The 15,887-nt window shown below is 35.9% G+C and overlaps 1 protein-coding gene across 1 annotated transcript in view; it reads left to right on the forward strand.

The window, feature by feature from the left end:
• Window positions 1–1,217: 1,217 nt before the first annotated feature.
• Window positions 1,218–15,887, forward strand: part of LOC145684038 (uncharacterized) — a 38,364-nt gene continuing 23,694 nt past the window's right edge. The window contains exons 1-3 of the mRNA XM_081755864.1: window positions 1,218–1,367; window positions 8,608–8,812; window positions 11,877–12,613. Coding sequence (XP_081611990.1) covers window positions 8,720–8,812; window positions 11,877–12,613 — 830 coding nt within the window. The 5' untranslated portion in view covers window positions 1,218–1,367; window positions 8,608–8,719. The remainder of the gene's footprint in view (window positions 1,368–8,607; window positions 8,813–11,876; window positions 12,614–15,887) is intronic.

Here is a 15,887-nt window from a genome sequence, read left to right on the forward strand (position 1 = left end):
ACGATATATACGCCATTGAGTCTGGCAACGACTGCACTAGTATAGTTGAGTTAAAGCTTTGGTGCGTGACGTATTGAGTTCTATCCACGCATTCTTGCGCTCTGCGTATTTTAAGTTACGGTTATCGTATCTCAACTTCGTTTTCTTTCTTTTAGAACTCCTGAATTAGTAATTGTGAGGATCTAACATAATTTGACCGAATCTAGCATAATTTCGATCAGGTTTTGGAATAATTCCGAGCTGTGAGTCTGGCATCACTGAGCGCAAGGCTTCCCTGTACAATACTCTGTAATTGTGTGTGTACGTGTGTGACCACTACTAATTTCCCTGATATACAAAAGCTCACAGAGAGCATACCGTTCTTATAATATACTCTTTACCACTGGCGCATTTCCCGGGGTATGAAGAGGACATGTCCCCTCCAATCTTGGAACTGGGGGAGACCGTCTTCCTCAATAATCCGATTTAAAATGTGTTTTGGGGGGAAAATGTGATGATTTGTGTCCTATTGCCACAAAGGAAGGTGAGATGAAATTGATGTCCCCCCAGAATAAGCTTCAAATCTGCCCACCTCTCAATGTTGAAGACAATTCTTCTCCCCCGATCTTTCACAGCATTGTTCTTCAACTTGATAAATATTTTGAACATCGCTTAAAAAAAAAGATTCTGGGAACGGTTTTACCCGTCCCCCCCCCCCAATGTTGAAGAGAGATTTGAGCCACTGTTCCTTACGTGAATGTTATTTCGCCAAATTACATACGTACAATTGTAGATTATTCGTTTCATATGAGATTACTTGTTTAATGTAACATTTGTAAGATTTCTAGTTATTATTGTAAGAATGTAACATTGTAAAATTTTCATTAAATTTGTGTATATTTGGCTATTTTACCAACATGGAACTGAAGAATGGAATAAAAATAACATAAATTGGCTGAATATTTTCATTAGTATAGAAATCGGCATTAAGATGGCAGAAATCGAGCATATAGTTCAAATTTTATGACACAAATTTACTTTTTCAGGTCAATTTGGCGGCCATCTTGAAAAATGGACGCCATCTTTAATTTTCAGGTGGCCAATCTGACAGATGTGACCTAGCACACTAAATTTGTTGCTTGTATCACCATTTTCACAATTCTCCTAAAAATTGCTTTTTATTTGCTCCATTTGCTTCTGTAGTTTGCTAAAGCATTTATTTTGGGCAGAAGGGTAAAAGTATTATTTTGGTTTCTGAACTAGTGGAATAGTTGCATACTGTTTTGGCAACCTTGAATATGCTCACACATAAACATGGCGTACGTAACGCAGGGGAATAATGAAGAAATATGTTGATTCTTGAGTGTGCAATAATTTAAACATTCCAGGTATGTTTTATAAGCGCGCAAATCCTTGTATTGATAGTGTGTGCTTTATATATTTTTAAAAAAATCTTAATGAAATTTGCAGTATATTGTCCGAGTGTTTAATCTATATTACTGATAATGTAATCCTTTTTTTGTTTGTTTGTTTGTTTTTGTTTGTTTTTAAATACTTCAGGTATGTCGTATCAGGATAATGAAATGTGGTCTGCAAATATCGAAAATTGAGAACTGCATTTTGTGTGTGATACGTCCTAATGGAAGTCCTCTGTAAAAATTGATTTTTTTTTTGTTGAAGTGCAAGGACAATTATAGAGGAAGATCAGAAATAAACACACGATCAGATTAACAATCTAGTTACTGTATTTCTTTGAAAAGGCTTTGTTTTTATCCATATACAGGAGAAAAACATTTCTTTTTTAAAGATGTATGTTGCGCCCCAAAATTGAACTATTCAGTCCAGTGTTTTATTTAAATTAATCATAATGCTCTTTTAACCCTTATCTGGGCAAGCGGGGCCTCCCAAGCCCAGTAGCTTCTTTTTTTTTTTTCCCGAATTTCTCAATAACCATAAATATTTCGATGACCTAAAATTCTGAATTATTCTGTCATTAGTCGAAGTTACATATCGAATTGGTAAGGCTAATAGAGTTGGTAAGGACCAGTTGCCCGTCTACGTTACAAAAGTATCTTGCCCGGACTAGTGTTAAAGAAGTCGGGAAAAAATATTTCTTGAGTGTAGTTTCATACGAGGGACCTGTTAATTAGTGAAGAGGTAAGGAGAGTAGAGTGCAATTCTAAAGCTGCCGTCCAATGTGTCGCACACCCGGTGAAAGAGTGTTACAACTCAAAAATTGGAAATTTTGAGTTATCATCTCAAAAGAGAATAGGGAGAGGGAGAGAAGCGAGCTCTGCCTGGTGGTATTTTCGCATAAACGTAACTAAACAAATTAATCCCTAGATGGCAGTAATACCAGTATTCCAAGAACGATTTTGATAGAATGACATGTTCCCACAAACTTGTAATTTAGAATTGTAACAGTCTTCCACCGGGTGTGCGATATCTAAACCGAGTGTAACAAAAAAGTCAGGACAGTGAAATACTCGAGTAATACTATTGCCGGGTAAACTTTACAATACACGCTACAGTTGCGCATCAGTGAGTAAGACTGCTTTAAAAGGGTATTGTAGAGAAGGGTATGGTAGAATAAAGTAAAATAGAGATAAGTAGGGTAGGGGTAGGAACGGTTTAGGTCAGGATTAGGAAAGTTTGAATCATTTTCATAAAATTAATAGAGTATAATTTTTCGTTTCTGAGTAAGTATACTAGTTGGAGCGGGCATTGTAAAGTTAACCCCTCTTACCATTAGGAAATCAGGAAATTCGTTTTGCAACATTTTTAAAAGATCCATTCGTATCCTTAAAACGAAGTTGCTTCCTCCTTAATTTCAAATGGAAACCCTCTGTTTTTAATGCAGATCCGGATATTAAAACCAAAATTCCTAACTTTTACCGGAAACACTTTTTCGTGAATGGTGCTGTAATTGCTAAACGCAAAAGGAATGATAACGTAACTTTGGGCTAGCTTCATACAGACTAACCCAATGGTCGTGTTCCCCGTTAATGAAACATTTTCAGCCGAAATTTACCTACACTAACGCTAACTCTCGTACCCGGTTACATTATATATTCAACATTCTAATTACTACATTAGAAATAACTGTAATTACATATTTTATTCGTGCAGATTTATAATACACTTGAGAAATTAGGAACGATATTCTAATTCACTTTTATGCTTTAAATGGTTCCCTAAGGCATTCACCACACTTGTTCCTTTAGCGCTTGCCCAAATAATTGCATACAGGTTGATAATATGGTGCAAATTGATGTCACCTTACAGGTATAATCACACGTCCAGCCAAATACCGTAAAAATTAATTTAGAAAAACACTAACCTGTGCACAAAACACAATCCTCTTGTGCTAAATGGCCACTAAAGGTCGCATGTAAACTAATCGAGTCTGGACAGGAGCCCCCAGTAGAAGAGTGCGTCCGTATGGAAAAGGTGCCAGTGTGGGAGCGCGTCAGGGACGGACAGTTTGCTCACACGAGATTAGTGAAACACAGACACACACACACACACACACACACATATATATATATATATATATATATATGGGTGATTCCACGAAAAAGGGAAATTTTCTGTCACGGGCATTTCTTCAAACTACTACTAGAAAGAATCACCTCATTTTTATTTTGTTTGGTAGTAACCGTCACAAAGTAGATATGCCATGTATAACAACAGTTTGCAAATATAACACGCAACATACGTAAAAAAAATAATTATTACCCAATTTCTCAACACCGTGGGCTGTCACAGACTACAGTTGACTGATTTTAATCAATAAATTACAACTGAAGTCGCAAATCAAACATCATTTAATTGTAATTAAATGGAAGAGAAGACTTCAATGTTTCGGTTTTGTGGAAAGTAAACCTTTATAACGATTATTTTCGAAAGCTTGAATATGCTTCGTTTCTGTCACCTCTATTTCGTCTCAACTCCATGGCAATAGAAAAAATTATCATTGCTCTCAACAGATAGCATGGTCGTCCACACTGGCAACACCCACAAGAAGACAAGGCAGATATGTTTGACTGAAGAACAGAAAAAGTTGTGTGCATGTGTTAAAAGCTGTAGGAAAAATATTTTTGTGTGTGGAAAGCAGGTGCGTATATTAATTGATACTCAACACCATGGTATTTATTACTGAATGTATTTGTATGGTATATACCTTCTTTTCCTTGAGGAACCTACGCCTTAACGTAGGAAATTCGTACACAATTACTCACATGTACTGGTTAAAAAGTGGGCCGGTAAAGATAAATTATATTCGATTTTCTCAACTCCGTGTCCATCTGAAAACTAAGGAATCCACGGTGTTGAGACAAGTTCACGGAGTTGATAATCCTATAGTGTTTGTTATGCTCATGCTCTTCCAAATATTTGTTCTTTCAATATATTGATAGAAATAAAGCTCGTTTATGGTCTAGTGACTAGTATGCTCGCCTTTCGTGCGTGGTTCTGGGTTTGTTTCCCGGTGGAAGCTCAAAAATTAATGGTGTTTACTTCGCACAGTGAGGCAATTGAAAAACTCATTTGAGTAGAGATGTACTGAAACCTGATCGCGCAGACCATCGCAACGGTCGACACGCTGACCACGTGTCATTCACACTCAAAGGCCGGCTGGTGGGTCCTAGCCCATTTAAGGAGTGTTTCGCGGAAGTTCAGATTTGGGGCTGTAAGGTAGCCGGAGGTAAAACTTCAGTCAAGTCAAGATGGATGGTATCTGTTTTTAACTTATTGACGTCTCAATCTTATGATCAGCTAATTGTTTTCTTTTCAGGGGTTGTCGAAGAGTCTGAGGACAATGTACGGACAGTCAATTTTATGACGCGGATCGGGAGGAATTTCTCCTGGCCTACTAAACCTGACGTTTAAAAAGCGTTGGCAGTTGTCATTCTGTGTACACTAGAACTGCCCTTCCCTGTTTCCTCAAGACATTTCTTCATTGGAGTGGAAAATGAGGGCTACTTAACAAAGAACATCGAATTATCCAAAGAAAACAGAAATGATGAGTGCCTTACACTGTCATTTAGTGTGCATTATACAGGGCGTTTCAAAACTACCGACAACGTTTGGGAGGTGATTCCTAACACCAACTGCACAGTGATTCCTAACACCAATGGTATTGCACTTTCGACGTGTTGACTTGATCACACAGAGAAGACAGACGGTTTACATAAGCTCAGAAAACAAATGAAGTAGACAATAGACAGGTTTAGTGACTACTTCATCTGTTTCGTAAGCTTATGTGAAAAGTTTGTCCTCTCCATATGATAGTCAACATATTGAAAGCGCAATAATTTTTCAATATTCGATAGGTGTATGTGTATTTCTTGTTTTCTTATTTACGGCACACATATATATATATATATATATATATATATATATATATATATATATATATATATATATATATATATATATACTCAATTTTGAAACCTTCATTAGATATATTTTCATATGTTTGCAGTATTTTCTGGAGTATTTTTGTATAACAAATTACGTGTCATCTAGTTTGTTAGAATTTTATGCAACATAAGGAGAATAATTTTAGCTTACAAAAACTATTGGAAAATTATTTCAATTTTTATGTAAATTATAAGCTTAATCACTTATAAACCAAAACTTATCACCCAGATGTATCACGTTTCTCAACTCCACAGCAATTTTCAACTCCGTGTTAACTAATCTCAACTCCGTGGGTGCTGAAAAGTTTATTATTTTTTATTTACTACACCAATGACGATTCAGCTCTGCTGAACACCTAATTAACATGTACTTAGTAGTAGTAAGTGCATGTGATATTTTAATTGGTGGCGACCAACGTAAAATTACCATTTTTATGACGGTTTGTTGTAAATCTGCACAACTTTTTTCCAAGATTCACATTTTAACAATCACTTTTCGCACTTTTTCGTACAATATTCAACCAGATTGGAACTTGCAGTGTAGTATCACATTGGATATGACAAGATAGAAATAAGTGGAGCACAGCGATCCGAAAAGTCGACTTCAGCTAAGGGGAAAATGTTTAGATGATGATGATTACACTGCACTTGGTGTCTTTGGAGTAGCGGAACATCAGTTGACGTGTTATTCCTTTTGTGTGATTACATCACCTTATAAAAAGATAACGAAAAAAAAAAGATGCTTCTGGTAAATGTTAAATATTTTCGGTTGTAGAATCCCAATGTGCAATAAAGGTGTGTCTATTTGAAATTTTAATTTCTCCCGTTTGTTATTTAGGGAACGGTAGACAATTTCGTCTTAGGATAGTTTTTTGTAATTAGGACACATTTTTCGTGTTTTTTTTTTTTTTCAACTGCAAGTGTGTTTTTCGAGATTATCCATTGTTCTTATCTTTTTGTTACATCCGTTATATTCAGGAGAGATAATTTATCTTGGTACGCCCTAATAAGTTGTAAACTAATAGATACAAAACGTGGAATTTCGTACCATGCAGATATCGACACGGAGACGTTGTTTCAAATATTTTGCAATACAAACAGATAACCCAACATAGCTATAGTTTTTCAAACGGCACTATATCACATTACTACATGTTTCAAATCTATATGTTAAACGCACACTTACGATACCATACTTGTTATTCAGTGTTGCAAATTAATCATGCTACAATATCAATGACTTCTACAACAATGATAACACAATTGAGACTGATTGGGGCAATGCACATCTAAACTACCGCATTGTCAAATACTACAGTCATCACATAAATGCAGTTTGGTGAAATTGAGGTGGCTGACTTTTACACTATTGTTCCACACAAGAAATGAGAGGCTTGTCATTGTCGAATATTTTTCTTCATCGGTGGGCTTCTAGTCGATTAAAGAGGAAGAAATCCGAAAGAGCCAAGTCCGAACTATAGGAAGAACCATTTACACGATTTTCTGCTGTATCACCATGGCTGTGTGAGGCTTGGCATTGCCATGATGGAGTTTGATGACCTTACCTTGTAGCTTTGGTCTCTTGGTCTGAAGAGCACGCCGTACTTTATCAGTGACAAACAGTAACGCTGATTGTTAATTGTGGAGTCATGGTCCAAGAAGTCCATGAAAATGAGCCCACGCGGATCCCAGAAAAAAGGTGGCCATAATTTTTTGGCCTGATCTGGAAAGTCTGATTTTTTTTTTCTTTTTTTTTCTTTCTTTATTTTTTATAAAGGAGAACTACCATGACGCCACTCCATTGACCGTATTTTGCTTTCTGGATCTGATTGAAATAACCACGCTTCATCCTGTGTGATAGCACCACCATCAAAACAGTGTGGAGAGTAACTGCTGAAAGTCTCATTACCGAAAATTGTCTGTTCTTGATGTTTACTTCGGTATCCATTGTGGTTTATCTGTGAACACTTATTACCATTTTGAAACCAAAGGATCAAAATATAGTCACCTAAACTTTCATCACCATATTGCAACTAATAAACACGGAGCGTTTGGAGGTGATTCCGGACACCAAAATGAGACAAAAAGTATAGGCCAGCCTGGGTGCACAAATGCTTCCTTTCAAAGTTATAGGCTGCTGAAAACATATATATATATATATATATATATATATATATATATATATAACTTTGAAGGTTTATAGCTCCAAAACTATGGGACCTACCGTAGTCGGGGCAAGACTTCACTTAGGAACTAGTATGTTCCTTATCCAAATATCGAAGTTTCAGAATCGTGCAGTACTTCCGCAACAGTTTTTATAGAAGTAGTTGGTGAGTACTTTAAATTATATGTCCGTACCCAAACTCCCTTAAAAGAAAATAAATAAATAAATAAAAGCGGATATATGGGAAATTTGCTGGTGTAAATTTCTGATTGGCTTCAAGGTTTCTTCTTTCTTGCCCTGGTAGGGGATTGCAGATAGAGTTTGATTTCTATATTCTTGTCTAACTTACCGAATTTTTGTAATTTTAATTTGAATAGTCTCTTTTATACTTTTTTTTTTTTTTTTTTTTTTTTTAATAATAGTGGCTGCAGTTATAAAGTATCGAAGTGCGAATTTTATTTATTAAAATGAATAATCTGGGATTAAATTTAAATGCGAATAAACTAGACAAAACCTGGACCACACTTGTAGATTTTTCTGCGAATATAGGAAACGTTTTATTAATTCCGGCCCCTAGCAATGCAGCTATCATATAGCGTGGCCGAACAGGAATAAAAGAAGATAACTTTGACTAAGTCTTCATAGGAATATTGTTCTTAAAATTGCATAACTGTAGGACTGATCAATGTTGGGTTTCCCTGTAATACTGTTTTCCTTCTGCTGTCCCTAACGATGAAGTCAGTAAGAGTACGAAAGTTCGGATTACAATGTGAACTGAAAATACATTCAGAAATAATTTTATTTCGTATCCTGCGTGTGTGCAGTTAGCAAGTTTAAATAGGCTAAAGCTACAACACTCAGACGTAAAATAATTTGTAGAAGGTGCTAAATCAGCATTTTGGGGAGAAACTGAGGTCAGTAATTTTTATATGTATTGTAATACCGATAATAAGAATAAAGATGCATTTTAGAAATACAAAATTTTTCGGTTTTAATACCGACAATCTATACTCTTTACATGTACTCTTTTTTTCATTGCAGATATTATTTCCAGAGATGGGGTTTCAAAGCAGTGATAATCTGATCCATAGTACCTGTTGTTGTAGGAATGACTTTTGAGAAAATTTGGATGAAATAATATTCGTTGCTAAAAATGGAGGACAGTAATGAAAATCACAAAATGGACGAAAACACAGATGAAGACAAGATGGATATCAAAGTAGAATGTGACACAGAGATCACAGAGGTAAATTATACTTCAAAATTTTCATGGGAAGTTTCTTTCTCAAGTTCGATATTTGTTAATGAGTTAAAATTATGAATTTCTTACCTAAATTCGCTGAAATCGATTCATGTAAAGGAAAAGCTATTATTGTGGTGGAGACCTTAACTGTGGCACCATGTAAATTAAAGGAGGTAGGAGTAAACTACATCGAAACTGTATTTCTGATCATCATGGCAAAATGAGTGAACCTTTTGAAATGAATTTCTTAACATATTTACTAAATAGAAAATAACTTGCTTGTGCTCGCTTTTAATTTGCGAAACAGAAACATAATTTAGAAGCTGGTCAACAATGCCTATATAAAATTTGAGATGGAACTGAGCACAGAGAGAGAAGTGATGAAGGATTGAGGTTTACCATTAGAAGTCAATGAGAAACAGAATTTGATGCACGCGAACGAAAGAAAGCGATTTTGTTTTTAAAACAGAGATTGGACATCTGATTAGCATATTATTTACTCCAACTGCTCGGATTTTTCTTATATCCCCCCATGCAGCGATTTGCGATGTGATCGCAAAAAATTTGCCGCGCCTTTGAAAAAAAAAGCCAGAGGGAAAAAAAAATACCAACAGAAAAGTATAAAAACATGCCTGCTATGTGTAGATGTCTTAAATGCACAGACGACTCGCATAAATATAGTTTTAACTGATTTTTACGTCGCGTAAAGCGTATTCTTAACAATCACAGGTGTTTATTCTACAGAAAATTTTTGTAGAATACCTGCAGACAATTTTTGACTTACAAAAACTCATCGCAGAAAGACAAAGGAAGTTCTACCATGGGGAACATATCTAAATTGTTCAGCTGCACTCTAATTGGGGCTGACCCAGTAAAAGTGCATCAAAATATATTTCACATTGACGTTCAATACTAAACTTGGAATCTGATCCCTAAAACTTTTCACTAAGCGCATTTCCATCTGCAATTTTGAATTTACAATAGTTGACCATTTTTAAAATTGTGTCCACGTCATTAGAGAGCACCAATTGACCATTTCTTAGTTAGCTTGGGTCAGATTTTGATCATGTTAATTTCATTATCATGTGAAGGAATAATCAGCCTTTTTTCGCCTGTTATAGTTACAAAAAAAGAAAATTGTTCAGAAAACCCAGCATAGCGTATAAATATGAAGTTCAAGCACTAAACGTTACATCTGACATAATATGCATATGAAACATATTGCAGTAAGTCACATAAAAAACTCCGGGATCCAAGTATAGTTGTTGATATTCTGCCAGTTTAGATGTTTTTTCTTCGAAATGTTATTCTAGAATTGTAGTGTGTGGCTGCTGAACGGAACGTTAAACTTAAGATCAACTCAATGTAGTATGGGGTGTTTCATTAACCACTATACTTTTTGTTTTCGTGAATACTAGAGTTAATAAACGTATCAACAAGCATTGTTTCTGTAAAGACTTGGTTAATAAACTTATTGACAAGCATTGTTTCTGTAAAGACTAGAGTTAATAAGCTTATCGACAAGCATTGTTTCTGTAAAGACGAGTTGATAAGCTTATCAACAAGCTTCTGTAAAAACTAGAGTTAATAAGCTTATCGACAAGCATTGTTTCTATAAAGGGTCGAGTTAATAAGCTTATCGACAAGCATTGTTTCTATAAAGGGTCGAGTTAATAAGCTTATCAACAGGCACCATTTCTGTAAAGACTCGAGTTAATAAGCTTATCAACAAGCTTCTGTAAAGGCTAGAGTTAATAAACTTATCAACAAGCATTCGTGTAGTGTAGTTTATGCAGCACCTCATACTAAAGTTATTGTTGTAAGTACGAAACAAAACGTCTAGACTGGCAGAATATCAGCAACCATGCTTTGTTCCCTGGATTTTTTATGTGACTTGCTGCAATATGTTGCATATGCATCTCACAGAGATGTAACGAACTTCATACTCATATTCTTGAACGTCATATTTATTGCTTTTATGACTATCATAGGCGAAAATAAGTTCGATCTTTGCCCGCCTTCTTTCTTTGTTTTTCTTATCTACCACACCGTCTGTATGCTACCGATGTCAAGCAAGTGTAGAGGAGTACCTCCACCAATCCATTGAGTCTCGTATGTCCTATCCCAAATGGATGGAGTGACTTGTGCCTTTTAATAGCGTAGACATTTGATAAGTGTTACAGGATACAGTACTTAAACAAGAACATTCTTTCTTACGTTGTATCTTAAATGTTTATGATTGACTCAAATCATTTCAATAATCTCTGAAAACAGTTTCTTCAGTGACGTGTGACACGTGCTAAACTGGTCGTAACCTGAGAGAGAGAGAGAGAGAGAGAAAATAGTAGATACCTCAGTCCTCACTGTGATTTTTTTTTTTTGGGGGGGGGGCGTGTGGTGTGCAGTTAATAATGTTTATCAATGATTTTAGATTTTCATCCTTCCTGGGAGTAAAGTAGTAAAGAAATTCCAGATAACTGTTTATCATTTTCCATTATTTAAATGAAATGGCTTCTTAAAAAAGTACGTGTAAAATGCATTGGCTAAATGCTAACCACTTAGTTTAAAAACTTTGTCTATCTTGTATGTGGAAACGGGAATTAATTTCTAGATAATTGTATATTCTCTTTTATGGTGAGCATGTGCATCCAGTTTAGCAAATATTAGACCTTACTGAAGAAAGTGTTAGTGAACAGTTCGCGATTCGAGTGAATTACAAAAATTCGAGAACAAGGTAAGATTATTCTTAAATAACTACTATTGAATTACGAGCAACATTTTCCAAGAACGCAAAATCGTATAGTTGCGTTTAACAGTAGAGTGATGTATAGAGAAATATGCTAAAAGTTAAATAAGAAAAAGCAGAAAGGCTATTACTCACCGCAAAAGTCCGTGATTAATAGCCTTTTGCGGTGAGTAATAGCCTTTCTGCTTTTTCTCATTGAATATAATAACCGCTCGCAATATTGTGATATGCCAAAAGTTATTATAATCATGTTTATGTTTGCAACCTTCATCTAGTTTTAAAAAATAAAAATTACATTATTTTCTTTATTATTATTTTTAGATCAACGAAGAAATTGGTTTCCCTTCCCTTGATAATTATGTGGATACGACGGATGATAAATCCGGAATTATAGATATGGTGGACAATACAACCACAATTTTGAGACCGACGGAGGAAGACCAATCCCAAGTTCCCGTAAATCCATCAGATCAAGAGAATGTGCCATCGCCAGGGAATACTAGCGATGAAATTTCAGAAACTGAACAAGAACGTAAAAAAGCTAAGGCATCGAAGGGACAAAAGAAAAAGGGAAAGCAAGGTGGCGTTAAATCAGCAAAACGAGGTCGAAAACCAAAATTCTCGAAAGGGAGACCGAAGTTAGTAAACAGTCGACGAAGTGATAGTGCAGTTACGCGTACAAGTTCCAGTGTTAATAGTCGTAAAGAAAATTTATCTGTTGAAAAAGGAAAAGGTGATGCGGAAGATGAAATGACTTCCAGTAAGAAAAGTGCAGGGGAACATAAACAAATGAATGTGGAAGATATTGATAGTGATGATGAAATACAGACAAAAACTCTTGACAAGCGTATGCAGAAGGAGAAGAGTTTAGCAAGCTACTATTCGATGAAATGCCATGTCTGTGAACAGATGTGTAGTTCATGGACCTCATTATGTTCACACTGCAAGAACAAGCATAGTGTTCCTGCACAAGTGACGTGTGTATGTGGAAGAGTGATGACTTGTCGAAGGGCGTTGATGAGACATAGACTGAAGCATGAAAATGCAACTAATTATAGGTAAATTAAATTTCTATATATACATATTTTGAATATGAGATACTATACTATGTGAGCACAGGTTCCGTGATCGGAAGCGGTTTAGCCCCTGATGACATCTATAGTTAGGTTGATGTCTTTTAGTTCATGTAGACTCGGTGAAAGTGGATATTATACTGCCAAGTATATTAGTATAATCCATCTCTTGTCGGATCATTCCAGATCAACTCAATATACCCTTTCAGATTTTGATAATTTTTGCGTCACATGAAGATATCATAGCAAGATTGAAAAATACCAAATTTCAACCTTCTAGGTTTATTAATTTTCAAAATTTTACGGTTCGAAATTTCAATTTTGGTCTAAAAAATTGCATATTAGCTTTTTTAATTTGATATATGTCTGCTTCTAATTAACATACCGAACTAAGACATACGTCATTGCAAAGCCATTGTTTTAAGCTTTTTTTTTTTTGATATGTAAATCAATGGGAGTGTACTAAAAAGAATTTTTGAATATTCGAATTTTCAAATTCGAATTTTTCGAAAAAGGGAGATTTTAAATTTGTAATAATAATAATAATAATAATCTTATATGTAGGTTAGGTCTTTATAAAGATACAATCAAAATATAATTTTGGGATCGTTATGAGATCGAGAGATCAGACTTCGGAGGAAATTGTGTCAATGAAAAAAAAAATGTCTTACATGATTTCCCTATAGTGTTCACTAAACTTTCCTTGTGTTGTAAGATTTGGCAATCATTCTAACTAAACTGTAGCTCATCTATAAGCAGAGCTACAATCTTTTGAAGAGATGTATTTCTGGAAAGCTCTGGTAGTTCTTTTTGACGTCATCTTCAGAAATACGGTAAACACAACCAGTAGGTGTCACTGGGTTCACTTTGCATAGAATGTCTCGTGACTGAACCCACAATACGTCCACCTTATTTGGGTTTAAAAATAAATAAATAAATAAAGGTGATGGTCCAGCAGGGTTACCTTCACCTGGCCATCTTCTTGATTAGTAGTGACGACATGTCCGAGCTACCAATTTCTTTCGTAAACTGTAGTTACATATCCATGAATTTCACTTAATGAAAGCGGCCTGGATTTCAGTGGCTGTGTATGCTGAATGTTGAAGGAGAAGGACTTAGTCACTACAGACGTTCTGTCACGGTGCGAATCGAGATTATAATATTAAATCGTTAACTTGGCATGACTTATGTCCATGGGCTAAAGGAGACGGTTTTTAATGGAAGAAGCAGAATGAAAATGTGGGAGAAAACAACAGAACGCCGGTATAAGGTCTGGGACACTATTACTAAGTTAATAATAAACTCGGGTGAAGCCAGTAAAGGGCATGACTCCTGAAAATTTCAGTTTCGCCCAGTAGATGACAACCGCAGGAGGATCTTTCCTGTGATGTAACGGAAACGGTTTAACTTTAGCTTTTTTTTAATAATTATACACCTTTATTACAGTATAAGAAAATGGAATATGGCTAGCCACCATTAAAGTCACCGTTACCTGTAGAGGGTAACGGATTGACTCCATTAACGAGTTATCTATTACAAAAAAAGCGCATTTGTTCAAGAGTTATCGTGTAGAGTAACGGACAGACGCTTGTCACTGGTACCCGTTAAGATTTTAACGGTTTTATTAACGTTAGTTTTTTCGATTGCTTTACAGATGTTAATTATTTTTGGCGAACCTTCGTGCAAGAGAGTCCATGATTCTCTTTTTCTCTTGTCATTTACCGTCTCGAAGGAAGAAAAGAGCCGCCCCCCTCTTCTAAGAGAGAGAGGGAGAGAAAGAGGACCTCTTTCTGGTGGTAATTCCAACCATTTTTCTTTCCTTCGAGATAGATATCGGCCAACACAGGGCTTATGTGGGTAAGGACTAGAGTGGAAGGAAATATTTCCAAGCACCGGAAAAGTAAACCGTGTGTACTCATTTCTTCCACCTTTTTGTTTTACGGAAAAGAGGGAGATTAGTTAGGAAAGGTGGAACTTCTGATTCCCCTCATGAAAGTTTCTGTGTTCTTATGGAAGAGGAAAGGTCCAGCTCCTTCCAGTACAGAGATGATTTTTTTTTTTCAACTTCTCCTTTCATCATAACTTTCTTTTCTGTGAAATCAGCAATCCCTTCTAAATTTTGAGAACGGAGCATTGAATTATCGTGAGAGTGAGAAAGAATAATTATTACTATTACGTTAAACTCTGGGACTTCTCTCCCTCCAAGATGAGAGTGATCCCTTCCCTTTAGGAAGAAAATTCAGCCAAGTGTCTCTTCTTGTTACTCACCCTCCCCTTTCCCTCACGCAGATCGTATTTCTTGCTTTCGTTTTGAAGGGAAGAGGACAGAAAAATCTATTCCTGGGGGAGGATATATGCCACTCCGTAGGGGTAGAGAAGAATGGAGAGGATTTGCTAATTTGCAGGGTCGAAGTCCCAACCACTTTCTCTTCCTCCTTTGGATACTCAGGATTGTCTCTTTTCCTTCCACTTCCTTCACCAAACCACTTCCTTCCACCAACCAGATAAATAAAAAAGGCATAATACAGTTTTATTATTAATAATTAACACAATGTTGTGCAGCTTAAACCCACATAGCCTAGATTGAACCAGAAGCTTCTCTTACCGAAAATGTGCATTTTACCATTGAGTCATCGTGCTTCCCTGCTGCGAACTCAAGAGTTTTATGCGTTATCATCCTGCCAACACTTCGCATGGAAGATCCAAGATGATTGTTCTTTAATGCTGTCTAGTAGCTGCAAATTATTGTCTACCATGACTATCTTATCCTTGAAAGTGCAGTCTACTCTTAAACAATGTTCAAGGACATTTTAATAACCTGCGATTTGTTTCCGTTATCATCAAAGCTTTTTGGTATACACGAAATATTTTGAACAGACGAACAATTGTTCTTCCTATTATTCCTATTTATTGTTATTCGGAATAACAATCGTTCATCTGTTGGAAGTATTAAGTGTACATATCAAAAGTCTTCGGAATTACAAAAAAAACATGTCGAGCGTTAGTAAAGTAGAATATTACTTACGCCTCTGCGCTACAATCTATGCAGGACTTAGGCCTCCTCAACTACACATTTCCATTTCTTCTCTGTTTATGACCTTGGCTCCCCACTGTTTAGTTCCAATTTCTCACAGGTCGTGTTCAACATCACTTTAGCTTAGGCCTATCGATCAATCTTCTCCCACCTGGCCTTCGGTTTAGCATCTTCTATTGTAACCTGTTTTCTTCCGTGCTTTGGACATTACCCAGCCACTTCATT

This window comes from Thermobia domestica, chromosome 4 (genome assembly GCF_964235325.1).
Source record: "Thermobia domestica chromosome 4, izTheDome1.hap1.1, whole genome shotgun sequence".
NCBI classification, from domain to species: domain Eukaryota; kingdom Metazoa; phylum Arthropoda; class Insecta; order Zygentoma; family Lepismatidae; genus Thermobia; species Thermobia domestica.